Below are 2,179 nucleotides of genomic sequence, written 5' to 3'. Positions count from 1 at the left end.
CTCTATACGATATTATTTCTTTTATAAGCATATTAATCGACAACATTGTGATTTTACTATGATTACATCAGATCTGATTTAATAGAAAATGAGTACAGACGATACGCCACTCAAATACCCCACGTATGCTCCCAGCAAAATTCACCTAAAACATGTACAAATATTCTTAAAGACTAGCACAGCATAAATGAGCTTTATGATCTTAAAGCTACAGAAATGATAATAAAAAGAATATGTATCAACTACTAGGTACAAGCATGTTTCTATACCTTAAGCCTAGAATGGATTAGAGTAAATACAAATGTATAGCTTACGTACTGAAGCCTTAACTTACATGCCTCTCCCATGTTTTGACTCTCGTGGCATTACACGGCTCTCCCCCTCCGGAAGCTAAATTTTCCCCTGTCCACTCCATAACACACAGCAGATCACTAACCAAGGGAGGTGTGCCAACGAGACAGATATTACTAGTCAAGCGCCATCACCTTTTACTCTGAATAGACTTTAATTTCTTCGTAACACTCTCAACATGACAACTCCTTCATCCCCTCATAAGTGGCGCTCTTTCGGCCCACACGTAACACCAACCACATACCCTTGGGGGTTGTTTCACCTGTCACATCTCTCTCTTTCCCCATTTTTCTTTTGGTGAAGATATCAGTGCCCCAGCCAGTCTCCTGTCCGGGTCAAGGTTATCCACCCACCTGGGTTATGATTGGCACTCTCGATAGCAAGATAGTCCTGGGGGCGCTTCCACATTACTCCCTCAAACACACCTTCGTTTATTCCTCACATTCATTCAACCATGTGTTTCCAGCCCTCCACCCGGCGTACTGACTAGCGCTTGCTACGTCCTGAAGTGACCTCCCTTCACCACGAACCGTGCTGACTGTAAGTTGAGGGATGAGCGCTTTCCCCCTCGAATTAAAGCACTTGTCCCCACTTCAGCACAAGGTCTACTCTTTCTTTGATCTAACTCTGGGTTTGATATTTTTTCTTTTCATATCACCTCTGGCGGTTGACTCTCACATGGTCTGGTTTCACACACCAACCTTTGCTGTCTCGGAACACAACTTTCCACCACAATTCATCACTAACATTCTTCAATCAACCTCCGGGGAGGCCTCCTAGTTTGAAGAGGTAGATTCTCATCCTCGGGACACGGGGTAAACTCCTTCTCAAGAGGACCCAATAACCACTCCTCACTACCACTGTACGGCTTCACTTTGTCCACTGCCCTTTGTACTTTGTTTCCAGTGAACACATTTTCTAACACATATCCTCCCCCGTCCAATAGTACTTGCACTACTCGGTAAGGCCCATCCCATTTCACGTTCAACTTTCGACATGTCCCTGGGATAGGTGTCTCCCGTTTTATCCATACCAGACTGCGAACTCCTACCGACTGATTCTTACGCCGGCGGTTCGCCACACTTCTGTACTTTCTGGTCATTTTCTCATGGGTTTGTTTAATTAATTCGTGAGCAACAGCCAACTCGTCCTCTTCACCATCAACACAGGGCAAGGAAGCACTAACAATTCTAGGCAGGTAGCGAGAGAAAAATGCGAAATAGGGTTGGTGTCCCGTAGAGGAGTGCCAGGCCTGATTCATCATGACCTGGGTTGGTTGCAGGAGTTCAGGCCAGCGGAGAGGATGCCCATTACTCAAACAGGCCAGCACACTCTTGAAGGTGCGGTGCATCCTTTCAAACATCCCATTACTCTGAGGATGATACGGCGTGATATACCAGTTTGTAACATTCCGCCTCCTGCAGGACTCCTGGAACTCCCGACTGCAGAACTCTCCCCCGTTGTCCACCATAACCCCTCTTGGAGTGCCATAGTCTGCCATAAACTGCCCTAGGTTGTGTACTATCGTGTGTGTATGTTTTGTTTTAAGAGGATAGAATTTAACATACCTAGAGTAGTGATCAATCAGTGTCATCACGTAGCGATAGCCCTGTACTCCAGCAGTCATATCTGTCAAATCTATATTGATTCTTTCAAGTGGTTTATCCACAGGTGGAAACTCTTTTTACTGCTGTTGTAGTCCAGCTTTGCCTTTGAATCGCTGACAGGTTACACATTCTTTTACGTACTTGTAATGCTTAAAAAATTTTATTATCACCGGTATTCACCAGTGTAACGGTAAAAATTTACTATCCCCACCGTTATTCTT

At 44.8% G+C, this 2,179-nt stretch overlaps 1 protein-coding gene across 1 annotated transcript; it reads right to left on the bottom strand.

The window, feature by feature from the left end:
• Positions 1-1,093: 1,093 nt before the first annotated feature.
• On the bottom strand, positions 1,094-1,978 carry LOC145405549 (KRAB domain-containing protein 2-like). The gene has a single exon (XM_080276887.1). The coding sequence runs from the start codon at positions 1,976-1,978 to the stop codon at positions 1,094-1,096; it is 885 nt and encodes a 294-aa protein (XP_080133013.1).
• Between the last annotated feature and the right edge of the window lie 201 nt (positions 1,979-2,179).

The sequence above is a fragment of the Coenobita brevimanus genome, chromosome 67, assembly GCF_032717465.1.
Source record: "Coenobita brevimanus isolate Jiangsu-jjx chromosome 67, ASM3271746v2, whole genome shotgun sequence".
In the NCBI taxonomy this organism is placed as follows: Eukaryota; Metazoa; Arthropoda; class Malacostraca; order Decapoda; family Coenobitidae; genus Coenobita; species Coenobita brevimanus.
Note: the sequence above shows the minus strand (reverse complement) of the source record. Positions and strands in the feature narration are given on the sequence as shown.

What these genes read in the sequence shown, in the direction of transcription:
- LOC145405549 (XM_080276887.1), bottom strand. Translation starts at nt 1,978, where the DNA reads ATGACTGCTGGAGTACAGGGCTATCGCTACGTGATGACACTGATTGAT.